The sequence below is a fragment of the Tripterygium wilfordii genome, chromosome 21, assembly GCF_013401445.1.
Source record: "Tripterygium wilfordii isolate XIE 37 chromosome 21, ASM1340144v1, whole genome shotgun sequence".
Classification (NCBI taxonomy): domain Eukaryota; kingdom Viridiplantae; phylum Streptophyta; class Magnoliopsida; order Celastrales; family Celastraceae; genus Tripterygium; species Tripterygium wilfordii.
In genome coordinates this window covers 6166888-6185132 of record NC_052252.1, presented here as the reverse complement: position 1 = coordinate 6185132, position 18245 = coordinate 6166888, and the positions used below count along the sequence as shown (strand labels likewise).

The following is an 18245-nucleotide window of genomic DNA, read 5'->3' as shown; positions in this document are numbered from 1 at the left end:
GAAAGTTACTGGTAGTGGTAGATATTTCTTAGCACTGGTCCCCTACTTAATAGTTATTGTGGCAAATGGAAAGCAATAAGTAGGAATCATGTCTCCATTAGTACGACTGCTCAACCTTCACCTCCAGAATGTACTCAAAACTCATTTTATAAATACTTCCCTTGTTATCATCACCAAACTGTCTACCTGTTTTGGCGGCCTAGAAGGTGTATTACTGTACATCCATATCAAAACAGTAAATGCTCTTTACTTTCGAAACACAACAAAAGATTGACTACGTCCAAAAGCAAAATAAAGATTGGCAGCGATCACACCTACTACAAATCCCCATGCCTGAAAAATAACTCAAAGTGATTGTCGAGAATTCACTCCTCTTTTCACCCAAGGCATGAGAAAAGAAAAACAAGTCTTACCTAACAGAGATTAACGAGAAAAATTAACAGTTATAATAAACCCAGTTTCAGTAATGGCAAATGATAATGTAGTGTAGCTAAGTAGTAGAATTGCAGGGGTGCAATGGAGGAGTTACACGTTCAATTCTTGGAAACAATCCCTCTACATATTATGTAGCATAAGGTCTTGCCTATCCTAACCCCCGTCCACTGCGGAAGCCTTATGCATGGGTGTTGTTTCCCTTCCACCAAGTGTACAAAAAAGAAGAACCAACTTACAATTGGTCAAATGTTAAAAACAAAAAAGAAATCAATCCGCATAACATGTATGCTTTCATTGCAATCACAGGAAGAATATGATGACAACATCCTCCTATCCAACGCTCCTATGATGCTAAAACTCATGTCGCCCACTTTAATAAAGCACTTCAATTATAGCTTTTATAAAATAACCAGAGAAGATATGCCCTAAACTCAAAGGGAAAAAAAACACCTTCCCTATCAACTGGACCACCACTTTCTTCATACCTTAATGCTGTATAAAGCCAGCACTACAACCGTCAAGTTCTCTAACAAAATGGCTGCAACTGCTCCAATTGCAATAGGCACACGAGGAACTGTAGGATCACTTGTGAGGAAAGAAATTGAGTATTTCACCAAGTTTGAGCTACAATGTTCTGGAAGTTGTAAGAGGCGTCAAGGAAAGGTTGTTGACCTGGGTTGTAGCACTGGCAATTCTAGGCCTGGTTTCTGGTACTTGACGATGAGCTGGAAAAGGAAGAAGAGAAGAATCAACAGCGGGTTCCTGCCAAGCATGTGCTCTGTTGTGGAAGTAGCAGATGGTAATAGGACTCCTGGTCTTAGTTACAGGATCCTTGAAAATGATTTGAAGAACTTGCACATCTAGACCTCTCTCTTCAACAGCTTAAAATTAGGGCTGGCCTGCTACCATTCAGGTCATCTTCTATTTCTTCCGTTTCAATTAATATATGTTGTCAAAGAAAGGTAATACCGCGAGTACATGCCCATCCCTCACCTGCCACCATTGCTGAAGCTTTCTGGAGCTACTATTCTAAAAAGCATCCAGTTTCCTGCTAGTTCTTACTATGGAAGCTCTATCACGTAACTTTTGATGTCAATATTTCAGTTATTTGTAGTCTGACTCCTCAGGGATGATTACGGCCAGTTGAGAGAATGATAAGCAATTGTACATTGGCACCCGTATAAAACATAGGTCCTGCAGCTCATATGATTAGTATAATGTTACTAGAAGGAATTCATGATCAAAAAATATGATCATCTGCAAAATAGCAAGGTGCAAGGCCACAAAATTTCAACAAATCCCATCAGCGTCCAAATGCTTGTCCAACAAACAAGTGCAACAGAAGCTGTTATTTCTATCTAGCTTACAAGAATATGCCTTCTTCATATAATCTATTTCCTGAACTTCAATTTAAGTCTAAGGCTTTGCTTGGATTGAAAAATGAAGAGTTAAGTAGTGTTAGGAAAGGGAGAGTTATGGGAGTGGAACTACCTTTACTCACTTTTGGATAGAAAGTAGAATTAATGAGAGAGTTAATAGATGTGAGTTATAAAAATACTATTGAATTTTTTTTTATGAATGATTAAAGAAATAATAATCGTAATAATGGTATTTTTCCCTCACCTCACAAACTCTCAAATTTTGAGAGTTACAAAATGTTTAGTTTGAGAGTTAAGTGAGGAGAACTTCCCTCCTTCATTCCATTTAATTATCTCTCCTTTAAAAGGTGAAATTACTCCTCCTCCTTAACCTCCTCGCCTAACTCTTTAAAACATAAATAAAGAGGCCATAAAATTACTCCTCCTCCTTAACCTCCTCACCTAACTCTTTAAAACATAAATAAGCAGGCCATAAAGGTTTTATGAACGAAACTCACAACATTGCATACCATTTAATCCTTCCTACTGGTCTGCGGCAGACCAGCTTCAATTTCATCCCACATTTCTGAGGCTTTTGGGAACTTCTCCTTCATTTGAGTTACGAGCTCCCGAGCTTCGTCCACCATGGAATTGCTGGCAAGCCCATTTACAAGTGACTTCATTGTCGTAAAATTAGGCACCCAATTCTTCTCCATGCTCTCTTTACAAAAATTCAGAGCTGATTCATATTCTTTACCATGGCACAGATAGTGAACCAAGGTAAAATAGCATCGACTATCTGGTTTGCAACCACTGTTGGCCAGTTCCTTAAACAGCTTCTTGGCTGTCTCCAAATCACCTTCCCCGCATAACCCATTAATCAAATGACTATACGTCACCGAGTTGGGCTTCATCCCCCTGGACAACATCCCATCAAGCAAAGCCTTTGCCTCACCAGATTTCTTCAGCTCACACAGACTTCGGATTCTAACGTTATAGGTACCAACCCCCGCGTGTATCCCATACTTCTCCTTCATCATCTCCAACACTTTCCCAACATCCTCCAACTTCTCTTCCCTATAAAATCCAGAAAGAATAATCCCAAAAGTCGCCGCATTTGGCGTCAATTTCTTCATATCCATCTCTGCCAGTACTGAATAGACCGAGCTAGCAGAACCCGACTCACAGAACGCCTTGATCACTGCATTATACGTATCCAAATTAGGGGCGACCCCATAAAGTCTAGGGAACTCGACGAAAATCCGCTTCGCCTCTTTGTAATCCTTTGATACCACGCACGAGAAGAGCAAGGCATTCAACATCTTTACTGAAGGAGGGTAAGAACCAAGCTCCTGATATTCCTTGAAAGTCCGGATGGCGTGGTCAAGCATTTTGGCCTGGCCATAAAGCGCGATTGCGTGAGCGGCAAAGCGCTCATTCTTCAAATCGGGTCGGGTCTTGAGCTCATCAAGGAAGATGCGGATAGCGTCGAAACGGTTAGATTCGGATAGCTTCGAGACCGCGATGGAGAAGGCAACGCGGTCGAGGTGAGACTCTGGGGTCAGTGAGGCGGCGCGGCAGATATCGAGGATTCGGTCCGGGTTAGATTCCGATTTAAGAAGGGATAAGGCGGCGCGTGACTTTTTCTTGGAGGAGATTGGGGTTGAGGACTCGGGGGCTAGGATTGTGGAGAGTTTGCGCCGATGAAGAAAGTTCACGCGCAATCGAGCGTACATAGCCATTACTCATTAGTCTGTCACTGTCTGTGATACAGAGGAAATGAAATGATAGCGAATGATATATAAGGTTAAGAGAGAGGGAGGGTTAGGGTTTTTAGATTTAAGGCCCAACCCTACATCAGGAATGAGCCCAAAACCCACTATTGTTCATGGATGTGGCCCAATTGAAATGCATCATTTATTTGCAAACATCTTATAAAGGTCAAAATGTCCTATATAGGTACAAAAATACATTGAAGGTTGAATTCTACTGCCAGTAATTTATTTGAAGGGTTGGTGGTTGTGCATATGCACTGCTATGTATCACTGTATCAGCAACTGACTCGTAGTTTGTCTGCAACTTTAGAGCTTAAGGCAAACTAAATGTCTAAAGAACAGATTTCTTTCTTAATTATTCCATCAAGAAAACAAGCACTTCGTCAATAACTTGACTTATATCTTGTCGAATATTACAAGAACACATTATTGTCTGGCCTAAATCAGAATAGTTTGTAAGGCACGTAGAGCGGAAAATTTGTCTGTTCAGCTATCTTGAGGAAGAATGGCTTCTGAGGTGAGAAAAATTCTCTATATAAACCCAAACCCATGTTCCAACAGGTGTGCTTCATCTGCCTCAACATTTCTTTATACTTGTATATACATATACAATGGCCTTCACAGACAAAATGGTCTCTCTGTCTCTGCTCTTCATTTTGGGAGTCTGCTGCATTTCTTCTGTCTTGTCTCGCACCGCTCCGGAGCTATCCATCACTGCAACATTTGAGCAGTGGATGGCTCTCCATGGTCGTGTATATAAAGATTCATATGAGAAAGATGGGCGTTTGCAGATATTCAAGAAAAATGTGGAACATATAGAATCTCACAATGCTGCACCAAACAGAAAGTATGAGCTGGGTCTTAATGCATTCTCAGATCTAACTAGTGAAGAGTTAAAGGCCGTGAGAAATGGCTATAAATTGAAGGGGACTTCCACAAGCTCTACATCTTTCAAGTATGAGAATGTGTCTGCAGTTCCTTCTAGCATCGATTGGAGAAAGAAAGGTGCCGTTACTCCAATCAAGGACCAAGGCCAATGTGGTAAGTAATAAAATTGATTGCAAATGGTCAATTCTATAGGTTCTTGATCCATTCAGCTTCACAACCTTTTAATAGTTATTTTGCTTCGATCTTTTCTCGCCAAAAAAATGGAAGATTTAGTGTTCTTATTTGAGAAATGTGGTGATGGAAATGCAGGATGTTGTTGGGCATTCTCAGCTGTGGCAGCAATGGAGGGGATAACTCAGATTACAACTGGAAAACTAGTCTCACTATCAGAACAAGAGCTAGTAGACTGTGACACTGCAGGGCAAGATCAAGGTTGTGAAGGTGGTTTAATGGACAATGCATTCAAATTCATCCAACAAAACAAAGGCCTCACCACCGAATCTAGTTACCCCTACAAGGGAGTTGATGGAACCTGCAACAAGAACAAGGAATCATCTGATGCAGCCACCATAACCGGACACGAAGATGTGCCTACAAACAGTGAGGCAGGACTACTAAAAGCTGCAGCCAACCAACCAGTGTCTGTTGCCATTGATGCTAGTGGGATGGACTTTCAGAGCTACAAAAGTGGTATCTTTACTGGACAATGTGGAACCGGATTAGACCATGGTGTTACGGTGGTTGGTTATGGGACTAGCGATGATGGAACTAAGTATTGGTTGGTAAAAAACTCATGGGGTACCAGTTGGGGTGAGGATGGATACATAAGGATGCAGAGAGATGTTGATGCTGATGAAGGGTTGTGTGGTATTGCCATGGAAGCCTCGTACCCCACTGCTTGAATCCACAGCTCAATTACCTGTGTAATTATATTTCAAAGACGATGGTTTCTCCATCCCTATGTACATTTCAATGAGCTTATAAATGTTAATTACTCTGCTCAGTCACCTTTGTGGCTTTGTGTATGATACGAACAAAGTACAAGAAAATTATATAAAAGTTCAAATATTTATGGCTACTTTTTCAACAAACTCTGCATCCGTGCATGTCATGTCATCCTCTTGATGAAGCATTGAAGCTTCGGGCCGCGACCCTTAAATTAGTACCAAAATTGCGAAGGATCGATTTTTTTTTTCTTTCAAATTATCTCAAATAATAATCATGAGTCCACATGATTCATTATACGACAATCTCAATCTCATCGTTTGGAATAGTTTGTAATAAAAACACTCAAATCTGTAAAATTGGTAGCAGAATCCCTTATCGTGACCATACTCCATTAACCGTTAACAGTTAACACCGGCGGCCACTCTTGATACTCTGGTTGGAGACTTCACTGAATCTCCATGTTGAATTTCTGATTATGGAAAGAAAGTAGGTTTGATTTCAGGTAATGTTAATGGGATTAGGCGTATCCTAATTGAGATTAATTGAATGGAAAGTGAAATTAATTTGTCGCCTCAAGTACAGGATTACTGTATTAACCCACGTGTGGCTTGTCATAGACAATTAATATTTGCTTGAAACAGTATCACATGAAGAAACATGATAGAGTTACAGGGTTGTGATCACAGCCTCTGAGCATCTGCTCATCTGCTTTAGGTGTGGGAGAAAGAGAGTCGTCCTTTTTAAGCCGCCTCAACAAAAGCAAAGCTTACAACTCTCTCTGTTTAGAGTTTAGACCGTTTGGTAGACAGGCAGATGATTGACAGATAACAGATTCTAGACCAGAGTCGTGTCTCTCTCACTTTGATTTTTTTAATTTTGTTTTTAATTCTTTTTGGCGTAATTGGTATTTATATTATAACCCCTTTTTTTTTTTCCGAATTTGAGCCAAGTAGCTGTCTTTTGGTGGTTGGGAAGGAGGGTTTCGACTCTCCCCTGTATTTTTTCCCGGGAAAATTTGGGGGAATGACGAGAATGCTTGTGGGGTTGGGGCCGATGGAGCTCCGCGAGCTGGCGACGAGCTGGTGGGACGAGGTCGATGAGTCCAGTCAGTGGCAAGACAGAATCTTTTATACTCTCTGCGCTGCTTATGCCCTGGTCTCCTCCGTTGCTCTGGTCCGTCTCTCTCTCTCTTCCTCTGTCTCTGTCTCTGTCTCCTCTCTGGAGCTCTATGTTCTACTTAATTATTTACTGTTAGCGCGTTTTTGGAGAGTTCCGTTGCAATTAGATATAATAATGTTCTTTGTTTAAGGTGTATTAGTATTTAGTGCTTGATTTGCTTCAATGTAGCCATCTAGTTTTTAAATTAGATGGGGATTATGAGGATGATGTTGCGTGGCACTTGTCAGTGGCTTTTCCACACTGGGTTTCACAGCTTTGAGAGGAGAGTGAAATTTATTTAGATATTAATGTTTATTTAGATGGGAACATAGTGAAACTGATTTCTTGCAATAAAACATTTGCATCAGTTTTTCCCCAGTTGATTGATTTTGAATATATGATTGTCACAGTACTCAATCATTGGGATGTGTGAAGTTATGGTTATGGCGCCAGTAGAATTGACTGTTTAGTGCTTGTGCTTTGCTGGTGAATTTTTGTTTCATGCACTTGTGGATTTACCAAACTTCTCTGACTGAGCTCTTGGTATTTGGTTAGTTACCTGGATGTGTGAGGCTATGTTTGTTCTGACTGCAGATTCAATTAGTAAGGATTGAGTTGAGAGTGCCCGAATATGGCTGGACTACGCAGAAAGTTTTCCATCTCATGAACTTTATTGTTAACGGAGGTGATATTTTAAGTCTCGGCGACACTTTTTTGTTGGGGACATAATTTTGTTTGGTTTTCTGATTCTGGTTATCGTATGTTGCAGTACGGGCAATCGTGTTTGGGCTCCACAAACAAGTATTCCTTTTGCATCCCAAGGTCAGTTCTCATAAGTTCCCACAGATACTAAATCTTTATCAAATTATGATAGTTTGTACATAGCATAATTTTCTGTAGAGACGCACTTGCCCACTTGTGATTTGCTCAAATCATCTAAAGTGTGAAACTGAATATCTATGAATATTAAGTTGCTCTATTGCTTTTATCATTCTTCTTTGACTTTATCATCAGGATCACTAAATTATTCTTTATTCTTTCTGCTATGGAAAAAACATCTTATTTCTGCTGCTCATTGAACCAGGTGCTAACCTTGGTATTACTGGATCTTCCGGGAATTCTATTTTTCTCTACCTACACACTTCTTGTCCTTTTTTGGGCAGAGATATATCACCAGGCAAGTTTATGTTTTTCTTACTTATGCATGATGACGGCGTTAAGTCTTAGTTGACCAAATCTTCGTACTGTTTCTGAGATTTGCAATCTCAGGAATGTGGTATTTGTTTTTAACACCATTAAGTTCTAAATTTTTCTTTAATGTAATAACCAGGCGAGAAGCTTGCCCACAGATAAGCTCAGGATTGTTTATATAACAGTGAACAGTGCAGTGTACTTCATACAGGTATTTTAAATTTTAAAATCTCACACAGTGAGCTTGACTCTTGCAACGATTTTTTTTTGATGGGCTCTCTTGGGTTCTTTGGTTGTCATCTCTGCTTATTTGTTGTTTCAGCATGTTGGCATACATAATGTAAGCCTGCCCAAACACAAGATGGTAAAATTATAAAATGGTTTGTTGGACACCTACAAACAATTTTGATCTTAATTCTTGTAACATAGCCAATATTTGATATCTCCATGTTTAAAAGCCCATTGTTGTTGCTTTGTTCACTTTCTATTGTGTATATCTATGGTGGCATGTGAACTGAAATATCATCGTAGATGGGAAACTTGCAATCTCCGTAACTTCTATGCTGTTCTGAATTTGTCGATCCCATTCCATATGATTTTGTAAATCATGTTTGATCCTCCATGTTCTGCCAAAGAACAGCTGATATAAAGGATTTGAAAATTAAGTTTCAAGACGTCTGAATTCCATTCTTTTGGGATAAGCATATAATTTTCCCTCTTATCCAGTTTCCTTGACTATATGCATGGCTTTTTTAATTTTACTCAAGTTCTTCTGGGGATAACTTATGCACCATCTTCCATACTAACTTGGCTTTCCTGATCCTTTTCTGCAAAGCTGGCTTACTTATCCTCATAGTATGATTTTTTTAATTATTTTTTATGTTTACTCGAGTTTCCTAAGAAACAATGAGGTTGCTTTATTTAATTTACATTATGCAACTATACCGACTGTCATCCATGGTCATGTAGCATAAGCTGTCCTTATGGAGCAACTTTAAGTGTTATTTCTGAAATATGGCTTTCGCTCTGTCGTGTTTACTAATTTTTTTTGACCTGATGAGATGTTATCAGGTTTGCATCTGGGTATACCTCTGCGTGAATGATAACACCGTGGTGGAATTCATTGGAAAGATATTTATTGCAGGTTAGGCTTTCATATGTGAAATATTTAGGTTTTCACATGGTCTCTTTTGTTAAGACTAGAATTTCTCTTTGAAATTCTTTCTAGGTTATTTTGTGCATGACATGTATCAATTTGTTCACTAAAGGATGCTACTAATTTTATTTTATAATCCCATTTCCAGCGGTGTCATTCGTAGCTGCCTTAGGATTCTTGTTCTATGGAGGAAGGTATGTGGTTTGTGTTTTAGTTACTGGCTATAAGGTAGTCACACAACCTCTAGGCTGTCTTAATGCTATTTACTCACTTATGTACCATCATGGTACTTTTGTTCTTTGGGTTGCCGTCTCATGAATTGTAACCAAAATATTTACAGGTTGTTCTTCATGCTGAGACGCTTTCCCATTGAATCTAAGGGGAGAAGAAAGAAGCTTAACGAGGTCTGTGATTTCAATGATTTTTTATGTTGCATCTCTTATGATTGCTATGGCATGCAATGCATGTCTCCGGAAAAGAAATTATTGCGAAGTTTTTTTAGCAGTATTACTTAAACATCGGTATAGGTGAAGATGGAAATCATGAGAGATTTATTAGAAAATCATTTTCATACTGATCCTGCCCCAACCATTCATTCAAGGATGATTCAAGATTTAATGATGTAAAATCTCTCTTTTGATAGCAATCATTAGTGACCGTAGAATTCAATGATCATTGCCCTATATTCGATTATCCAGTTGACAGTAAATATTTGTAGTAATTGCAAGTTCGGAACAGTCTGATTAGACCATTTTCAGTGCGGAAAAACACACTGGGTGACTTCTTGAATTTGATGCGCTTGATGGTATTCGTTATTTTGTGGTTCCATTCCTCACCATAAGAAGTATGTTGGCATAGCAGATGAACGAGGATGTATTGATTCTACACATTAATGAAAGTTTGCAGTTTGGGTTACCGGACGGATGCATAAGAGTGATGATAGCGTGGTTGCTATTATCAGACATTCGATTTATGAACTCTAGAAAATTTATTGATATAGAGAACAAATTAACTTCTTGCAATTATATGCATTTGTCTTTTTCTCTTTCTGTATCAAACATACCCTACCCCTCACCTCTTTCCCACCCCCTTCTCTGTGAATAGAAGTACCAATACTAATCGCCAAGAAGAATTTTTTTTGGATTTTTGTGTAATTATCTTTGATGTTACCTTTGTTTTTTTTGTGCAGGTTGGATCTGTTACGGCTGTCTGTTTCACCTGCTTTCTTATAAGATGCTTTGTGGTAAGCTTCAAACTTAATTTGCGACAAACAATTTCACTAACCAGTCCATCATTTCACAGTATTAGCCTTATAATTGCTCCAGGACAATGATCTGACTAGTCCTCTTATCTCAAAACACACACAATATATGTATATATATATTGGGATCCCATGAATGAGAAAAATAGGATGCTATGAAGCTGGAGATTATGAACTATTTTCATTTGTGAGGTTATGAATATATCTTCTGTCCAATACACAAGCTTAATTTGACTTGACAGGAGCAAAACTAATAGGCAATGAAGCTATAGATGTATAACTTTTGTAGTTGTAACATTATAATGACGTGTCTTTGACGTGAAGGTTGGGATCACATACATCGTATTTGTTATCTAGAAAGCTGCAGCTATGTGGGATTGATACTCTATTTTCTTGTTCGAGGCATTGCCTCTTTTAGACGTAGGTTTACAGTTTATTTTCGTTGATATTCTTTTAATACACACTCGAATGCAGGTTGTTTTGTCTGCTTTTGATTCAGATGCCTCACTCGACGTTTTGGATCATCCAATTTTGAACTTTATCTACTACATGGTATTGTACTAAGCTTGTATAATTGAAAAACCTGTGTCCTTTTGATGTCTAGCTTTCTTACTTATTATGGAAGTTCTGTTGTTCATGTGACAGCTTGTTGAGATCCTACCTTCAGCCCTTGTCCTTTACATTCTGCGCAAGTTGCCTCCGAAGAGAATTTCAGGCCAATACCATCCGATCCGTTAGCTTCGGTTCTCTATTTATTTTTTTATTTTTTTTGCAAAACAAAATGATTTTTGGGCATGAAAGTTGAGGTCCTATTGAAGGTGTTAAGACAAGCAGAATCCTAAAACGTATCCGGATGTCTTGTTCTGGTCTAGCTCTATACCGGCAATTTTTACCAATTGCGTGTCGCAAAGCTGATTTCATCTTGTTGAAGAGATGATTAAATTGATTTCTTCATGGGTCTTGTGATTTAAAGAATCCTGTTAGTTGGTACGACGTAGGCAGATTATGAAGGAAATTTTTGTGTTAGTTTTAGGGATTTGACAATGGTTGATACTACAATGTATTCTGGATGCGCTTTCCTGTAATTACGGCTTTGGTGGTATGCCATTCTACAATGTTGAACCTGTCTATGATATGTAGCTGACTTCGCCTTTCTGATCCGAGTTCTGAATTTTTCGCCATGTGTAGTTAGAATATTTTGTTTCTGTAATGTAAAGCATTCGAGATTTAGCATATGTACTGATCATCCAAAGCAAGTTTTCATGGCAGATGGTGATCACAATTTAGCTGCTCAGGAACCATCACACAGCATTTCTTTTTTTTTCTCAGATTAAGAACATAAAAGACATTGGCTGTATAACTACCCAAAAGTTGAGAGAGAACAAATACATTTTCATTGCATCTATCCTAGCCAAAATACGATCTATTGAGAATTATAAAACTCATCTCCAAGTCTTCCGGCTACTTGTGCTATACAAACTTGACCTAATATGGTCAGACCACATAGCAAAGCCAATCGGCACATCAAAGGTTGACCATCAAACAACCTTCCTCATTTCCCCCCATTGTTTCCAAGCGCGGACTAATAAAACCAGAATCAACACTTCTTAGTCCACTGTTTTTTCTGGTCAGAAAAATCTAAACTAGTCTTGGTGAACTTCCTCAGCTGCAGGGGGCGCAAATCTCACGTTTGCAGGCTGCACGACAACAACATCCTCGTCAGCAAACAGTGCTTTAATGAATGATGGAGTTCGTAGGGGACGACGACCAGTCATTCGTGGGTAAACATCTTCAAGAAAATAGTAGGCGTGACCAGCTATCATTCCCTGAACCACGACACATATACTGATATTAGAAAACAAAATGAGAAGAAAGTGAAATATAAATGACATCAGATGCAAAATACACATCCACAACAATATTAACAGGGCCTCATACTCCTACCTAACAGATGGACTGCCTCCAAAACCCAGTTATTAGTACACACAAAACACACACATATATAGAATAAGAAAACCTGGTATGCATTCTAGCCCTCACTCACAATGACAGGCAATCATTTAGATGGGGAAAAAAGAGAGATCTATATGATTCTTACATATTAAAGTCCAGAAACTACACTAGGGTTCCGAAAAAGTTCTTATCAGGTTGTAGAAACAAAGAACTTAACAAGCTCCAATATTTACAACAGTATAAAAAAATACAATAGCCAAGAATTTTGCTCTCCAACATGTAAGATGTTAAGCTAGTGCAGAAAATCTATGTATAAACAGGGATTTACAAACATAATTTGCTACATTCTTCCAGAATAAGGATTTAAGAACAGAAAACGTACCAATAAGTCCACCCATGCACTGGCACCAACAAGAACAGAAAAACCAAGAAGAACCTACATCCGCAACAAGAGAACCAGTCAACTACTGAGACAAATAGAGTGAAAGACATAGGGAAAAGATAAAAGCCATAATTATGGGTGCCTCCGATGGAAATTTGGCAATAAGAACTTAAACTTTGATCCAATCAGCTTTGGGGAAAAATTATAATAACGAATACCATAAGTGAATCCAAATATATTGATCCAGAAAAACGATGACAAAAAGAAGAAGCTTGCTCACCCATGGAAGGTACGCAGCTGTGAAGGTAAAGAGGCCCAAGAAACTCATATGGATAAATGGGTTTTGTTTGCTCCAGACATAAACCTGTAACAGATTAGGTAATTAAGATGCTTCTCAAGATACAAGCTGAAAACACAACCAACAATATAGTATTTTAGACTTTGAGTAGCACAGACAAACCATCATAAATGTGAGTGAGTTGCTAAGGAATATAATTTTTGCAAAGGATTCCGACAGATACGGTATCATCCCTCCCAGAAGTACGATGCCAGTTAAAACAGTTGCGCCAAAGAGAAGCATGTAAAGGAAATCTGCAGTCCTTCCCCTGAAGGAATTCTCTTCAAGAAGCTTGCAGTATCGAGCAAGAAAAAACATGTGAAACAAGAAGTCCAAGTCTGGCATTAAAAAGAAATTAGATGTGAGAGAACAAATATTGATGAAAATGAACTAACATCAATTGCAATGAAGTAATTAACATGCACACAATATACTACTGGAAAATAAACGTGACAATTAGAATACAGTTACAAATTCCCGTTAGAGCTTTCTAGCAACCATTAAATGTCAAACACATTGGCAAATGCATATGTTATTTAGGTTTTAGGAAAAGAAACACGTGTAGGTTGAACACCCCATGCATCTGTGTATGCATGCTGGATAGGTATATGTTATTTATTAGACTTCAGATAAACGCATTTTCTATTATTTATGCATCATTTTCTTCCTTTTTTTTTTCCCTCTCACTTCTGCAATGGGGCTGTTCGACACCTTTTCCTGAATCTGAGCTTCAAGCTAGGTAATTTCAAAATTAGGGGAAGAGAGTGTGAAATTAAATATCAATAGTCAACATTGCAATAGTGAAATTTATGTTAACTTTCTTTTGCTGCAAAGCAGCAAACTTTACCCACGACAACATCTAATGAAAATAGTCTGCAATTGAGTACACAGGTTTACACAACATGCTTTTTCATAAAACCAAAAGTACCCTAGAGCCAAATGGTTGGACTTGGACATTAGAGAAGCAAATGAAACGCATCAGACAAGAAGCAGCCGTTCTCCACAATGAAGAGACCATGAAGCTCAAACTCAACAAAAGCTTAGACTTACCCATTTTGCGAAAGTACAAAAAGTTGGTGACGAGGCGCCATATCTCATAGTGCTTGATGACAAGTTTAGGGTTCAAGTACAGATGATAGGGAGATATTATCTGCATACATGTGAAGGCCAAACAAAATTAAGAGAACCAACATTAAGAGTTCCTCATCCATCTTTTATTGCCCAAAAAAATGGACAAAGAAACACTTATATGGTCTGAACCCCAAAGGAACACACCCAAAGAATTCCAAAAACCTAACCTAACGGATCAAATCCCATTAGCCCACTTACTCCATAAATGACATCCAGGAAAAATTGAAACTATCAGCTCCCCGAAAGATTTCCAGTAAAAATTCAGGGGTTGGATTTAAAGAAGGGAGAATTCATGACAACTTACATTGAAATCAATGGGAAAAGCCAATAATTCTTAGAATTAAAACAAACCCAGTTGAAATCAGCCAAAAATAATTAAACCCACTTGGAAAGAAACAAACTTCTCGAGGTCAAAACAATAAAACTCGTTAACCCTTCATAAAGAATCAGGCGAACACGTATCCCCAAATAGAACCAAAAACGAAAACCAGATAAACAAAACGTAAAAACAGAATAAATAGAAGCATACATCGAGAGAGCAACCGATAGTCGTGACGATAGCAGCCGTGAGATATGAACGGGTGATGATGGGCATCTGCTTGTACCATTCTTCCACAGCTTGAGCCATAATCAAGATTGTTGATTATCTTCTCTGAATCACAAAAACCGATGCTGATTCTTCTTCTTCTTTCTTAGGGTTGCAAAAGGCGAAGATACCGGTGACCGGGGGCTTTGATTTTTGAAGGTCGGTCTAGAGTCTCATCGGACGAGGAACCAAATTAAAAAAAGGGATTTTTGGAGGCGGTACACCAGATTATACTTAATTGTAAAAAAGTGCAATCACTAAAACATCCTTTTAAAAAAGTACACTGGGATCATCTTTTATCAAAATAACCTCAAATTTGATTTTCTCTCTCCACGAATTGTGATACAATAGTGATACTTTTAAATAGAAGATCCAATTTAGTGTTCAATTTATATCTTTTGCTTATAAAATGATGATATAAATGTTAGAATGTAAATTTGATTGCATTACATGTCTTTCTAGTTCAATTATGTCATTTTAGTGGATTTTTGGTGTTGGTGATACTATAGTGATACATCTCTGCAGCTGTAAATGTTTTTCCAAAACGAGTAAGAGATGTACAAACCAAAAGAAAACCAAGAAAAGAAAAGTGATTAGGAAGAAGAAGTATGCATATTGGTTCAATTACATCATTTTAATGAATTTTTGGTGTTGGTGATACTATAGTGATACATCTCTGCACTTGTAAATGTTTTTCCAAAACGAATAAGAGAGGTAACCAAGAAAAGAAAATCAAGAAAGGAAAAGTAATTAGGAAGATGAAGTATGCATACTAGTTTCATTGTATCGTTTTAGTGATTTTTTGGTGTTGGTGATACTATGGTGATACTATAGTGATACTATAGTGATACATCTCTGTAAAAAACGAACCAGAGTTCAGATCTGCAAAAAAACAAAGCACAGCCCAGATTGAACAACGAAGCATCGTCCAGATCTGTCAAAAACAAGGCAGAGCAACTCGACGCAGTCCAGATTGAGCAACGACGAAGAAGGCGATGAAGAGAGGAGAAACTCGACCAAAAACGGAGAAGAAGGCAACGAAGAACAAATTCAGATCGAGAACAAGAAGAAGAAGAAGAAGAAGAAGAGAAAGAAGGAGATAACTTTTAGTAGAGAAGAAGGAGAGAAAGAGAGGAAGTTGGATAGTTGGAGGGACAAGAAGAAGAAGAAGAAGAAGAAGAAGAAGAAGAAGAAGAAGGAGGGTATTGTAGGTATAAACTAAAAAATATCTTAAGTCAGATGACCAAATTACCCTTAAATTGTACTTTTTTACAATTTTAAAAATGTCCATGACCTTTTTACAATTAAGTTGTCTAAAGTGCTCTTATTGCCAATTGTCCGTTAAAAAAATGAAAGTGAAAGCGAGTCTTACATGAATGTGAACAGCAGTGAATTCGTATTACTGGTTTTGGAATCTATCGTGAAATGACAAACAAAAACCAATCAGCGAACGCGTGCAGTTCACTAACAAACCATTTTGCATTTTCTGGTTCAGATAGGAAAATACCCTCATGGAGTATTTTTCGCTTTCTTTTTGTTTTTTCCTTCCCTAATTTTGACAATTTTCCGTTTAAAAATAAAATAACCATATGTTTCCTATTCAAATGCTAAGTGGATATACTAAATAATTATTTTGGCATACGTGACAATTAGTGGGAAAAAATATAAAACATATTATATAAAAAATCAGAACTTCATTTTGCTTACCAACCATTTTCTTAACAGACCATTCTAAACTTGGACCGTTATGTTTGCGCGCATGAAACCCCATAACCTAATACTCAACTGCCATTCTAAGTTCTAACTAGCATTGCATGTTTTATTCCTTGAAACCTTACAGGGTCTGTGACAGAGCTAAGATTCTGTTGGTGCGCAATGGCGTCATTGGTATTACAGTCCAAAATGTTGGAGGCACGGACTTCTGGTTCCACCACTTTTGGGGGAACAGGTCCTTAAGCTACAAGACTGGGTTCAGAACCACTGGTGGGAGAGAGTGAGTTTGTATCTGTAATGCCAGCAGAATCACTTGCAGCTATTCTGTTCAAGTTGGATGCGTTACTGTCACCAACAATGTCGCTAGCAAGTTCTGGAGGAGTATTGTCTTCTGGTTTACCATCCATAAACGAAAGCTGGTTTTGCAATGAAATGTTGATTCCAATAGGTTCGGAAATGACATCAGGTTCAGCAAATGCAGGAGGTTTGTTAGCTTCAAGGTCGGGGCTTTTCGATCCATCACAAGCCGAGTCATTATGCTTGACTTCAGAATCCCCACCCTGACTTTGTGTAAGAAGCTCTTGTTTGGCAGTTTCCGTACCTGGCAAAATTTCGTTTATGAATGCAGATGCTCCGGTCATCTCTACATGGATATTTGACCCTTTTTCCATTCCAGAAGCTTCAGTCACCATATCGTTCTGCTCAAGAACTTTAGGGTCTGACTGTGCCAAAACAGAGGCACACTGGTTTCCAGATTCGAACCCTGCAATTTGAGGCTTAATCTTTTCACCAGAAGAAAGACCAGTGGCACTCACATGTATGCTATCAACCAGTGGCAACATAACAGAGGTTGGCTCCTTTTCACTTGAACTGGGAATGCCAGACAGAGGATCAACGGGTTTATCTTCGCTGGGCACCCTGCATGCCTCACTGTTGAGCTCAGCAGGCGTCTTATCACTTTGCTCCATCGAAGACACAGCGTGGAGCTTGGTTTGTTGGTCTAGAGATGTGATGTCAATCTCCACTCTATCGATCATTGGTATCTGAGGAGCCACATCATTTGCTGCAGTAATCGGAATGGATCTCTCAGGAAGAAAAACAGCACCCCTCAAATTAACGTTACTGTTGGGTAACTTGACATTAATAAGATATCCATCCTTAAATGAACCTTCAATAATGCCAGAAACCAGCTGACCCACCACCTCATTATGTGCCGGTGTCGCATCACTTGCCCCAGAGCTCTGTGTGTTTTTCTTCCCATTGTCAGCTCCAGGTGTTAGTGTTACAGCTCTGTCCACTGGTACCAGATTCTCATCCTTACGTGGACGACCACGTTTTCTCTTTGCCGGGGGCTCTGTTGGACCATAGGTCCTACATGTATAATTTTGATGATTCACCATCTCATGCTATTTGATTATTTAATGAATTTATAAATATATCAAGCAAGTGAATTGATATGTATTGATAATCATGCTTAATTTTTAAGAATATATTATTTGATCAAGATAATCATGATTCATCATATTTTACGTGACTTGAGTGATTTGGAACCTGATATGTATTGTGCATATAAAACTGCTGAAAAGTTAGTCTGCGCAAGCTAACTTCCAAATGCCATAACTTAGTCATATGAATTCTGATTAATGTGTTTCTTGAACTAGAATTTAATTAATACATAAATGAACACATCTTATGCAGAGTAAATGATCAAATTTCACCTCCTTACTTTTCAATCTTATGTTCGAAGTTGCTGTATCTGTGAAAAACCCGAAACTGTGTTAGTTGAGCTTTCTCTTCTATATTGAATGATCATATGAAGGAATATTACTTTGAAATTTGACATGGACATTCTAATGTACTTATTATGATTTATCATACATAAATTAAAATTTGTTGAATCCAATTTCTATTGATTTACCTAAGTGCAAGGCATGAAGCTTTTACAAGCTTACAAGCCAAAATGAGGTGTCTAT

At 38.3% G+C, this 18245-nt stretch overlaps 5 protein-coding genes across 7 annotated transcripts; 3 read left to right on the top strand and 2 right to left on the bottom strand.

Annotated features, from left to right (window-relative positions):
• Positions 1 to 417: 417 nt before the first annotated feature.
• On the top strand, positions 418 to 1504 carry LOC119989966. Its single transcript, XM_038835750.1, has one exon. It carries the CDS (start codon positions 925 to 927, stop codon positions 1297 to 1299), a length of 375 nt encoding a protein of 124 aa, XP_038691678.1. The 5' UTR covers positions 418 to 924; the 3' UTR covers positions 1300 to 1504.
• Positions 1369 to 3577, bottom strand: LOC119989962 (pentatricopeptide repeat-containing protein At1g61870, mitochondrial-like). Of its 2 annotated transcripts, none has more exons than XM_038835743.1 (2): positions 2324 to 3575; positions 1369 to 1629 (listed from the first exon to the last, which is right to left on the bottom strand). In XM_038835743.1, exon 1 carries the CDS (start codon positions 3533 to 3535, stop codon positions 2327 to 2329), a length of 1209 nt encoding a protein of 402 aa, XP_038691671.1. In that variant the 5' UTR covers positions 3536 to 3575; the 3' UTR covers positions 1369 to 1629; positions 2324 to 2326. The 2 variants fall into 2 exon arrangements, with proteins under 2 accessions (XP_038691671.1, XP_038691672.1); XM_038835744.1 differs by having other exon boundaries at positions 1627 to 1758; positions 2324 to 3577.
• Positions 3578 to 3671: 94 nt separating this feature from the next.
• Positions 3672 to 5515, top strand: LOC119989963 (senescence-specific cysteine protease SAG39-like). Its single transcript, XM_038835746.1, has 2 exons — positions 3672 to 4609; positions 4766 to 5515. The coding sequence occupies exons 1-2, from the start codon at positions 4180 to 4182 to the stop codon at positions 5356 to 5358; spliced, it is 1023 nt and encodes a 340-aa protein (XP_038691674.1). The 5' UTR covers positions 3672 to 4179; the 3' UTR covers positions 5359 to 5515.
• A 583-nt stretch (positions 5516 to 6098) lies between these two features.
• Positions 6099 to 11326, top strand: LOC119989964 (tobamovirus multiplication protein 1-like). Of its 2 annotated transcripts, XM_038835748.1 has the most exons (12): positions 6101 to 6251; positions 6358 to 6577; positions 7157 to 7247; positions 7332 to 7384; positions 7647 to 7739; positions 7893 to 7964; positions 8825 to 8897; positions 9058 to 9103; positions 9250 to 9313; positions 10099 to 10152; positions 10645 to 10722; positions 10816 to 11326. In XM_038835748.1, exons 2-12 carry the CDS (start codon positions 6428 to 6430, stop codon positions 10906 to 10908), a joined length of 867 nt encoding a protein of 288 aa, XP_038691676.1. In that variant the 5' UTR covers positions 6101 to 6251; positions 6358 to 6427; the 3' UTR covers positions 10909 to 11326. The 2 variants fall into 2 exon arrangements, with proteins under 2 accessions (XP_038691675.1, XP_038691676.1); XM_038835747.1 differs by having other exon boundaries at positions 6099 to 6577.
• Positions 11327 to 11458: 132 nt separating this feature from the next.
• Positions 11459 to 14755, bottom strand: LOC119989965 (derlin-2.2-like). The gene is made up of 6 exons (XM_038835749.1): positions 14503 to 14755; positions 13893 to 13992; positions 12966 to 13180; positions 12786 to 12869; positions 12506 to 12559; positions 11459 to 11996 (listed from the first exon to the last, which is right to left on the bottom strand). Exons 1-6 carry the CDS (start codon positions 14599 to 14601, stop codon positions 11814 to 11816), a joined length of 735 nt encoding a protein of 244 aa, XP_038691677.1. The 5' UTR covers positions 14602 to 14755; the 3' UTR covers positions 11459 to 11813.
• Positions 14756 to 18245: the final 3490 nt, after the last annotated feature.